Consider the following 429-nt stretch of genomic DNA (forward strand, 5'->3'; position numbering starts at 1 on the left):
GGAGGGTCAGGTGCCGCTGGCCTAGCGCTAGGCCCGCAGGACGCCGCTCCACCTCTAGCCGAAGCCGCAGCCCAGCACCCACCGCGGATGTCGCGGGCCCAGCTCTCCGGGAGAAGGCCCTGCGCCCGAAAAGCGGCGCGAGGCGCCGAGCCACGCAGACAAGCGGCCCCATCGCCGCGGCCGCAGCGCGCAGACTTCGCGAGGCGGGGCTTTACCCAGCCGGAGCAAGATCTCTGCTTTCGATTGGTCCGGTCAATCCAGCGCAGCCTGGAAATTCTACGACAGTTGTGTGGGCGGAGCCAGGGTCCGGAGGCCGGGCTGTGGGCAGAGCCAGGGTCCGGAGGCCGGGCTGTGGGCGGAGCTAGGGTCAGGGGGCCAGGCTGTGGGCGGAGCTAGGACCAGGAGGCCGAGGGGCCGGGCTGTGGGCGG

The 429-nt window shown here is 72.0% G+C and overlaps 1 protein-coding gene across 1 annotated transcript in view; it reads right to left on the reverse strand.

Annotated features, from left to right (window-relative positions):
- MALSU1 (mitochondrial assembly of ribosomal large subunit 1) overlaps positions 1-216 on the reverse strand; it is a 16535-nt gene extending 16319 nt beyond the window's left edge. Inside the window, exon 1 of the mRNA XM_006146666.3 lies at positions 53-216. Coding sequence (XP_006146728.1) covers positions 53-172 — 120 coding nt within the window. The 5' untranslated portion in view covers positions 173-216. The remainder of the gene's footprint in view (positions 1-52) is intronic.
- Positions 217-429: the final 213 nt, after the last annotated feature.

Source organism: Tupaia chinensis, unplaced genomic scaffold (assembly GCF_000334495.1).
Source record: "Tupaia chinensis unplaced genomic scaffold, TupChi_1.0 Scaffold000184_1, whole genome shotgun sequence".
Lineage (NCBI taxonomy): Eukaryota > Metazoa > Chordata > Mammalia > Scandentia > Tupaiidae > Tupaia > Tupaia belangeri.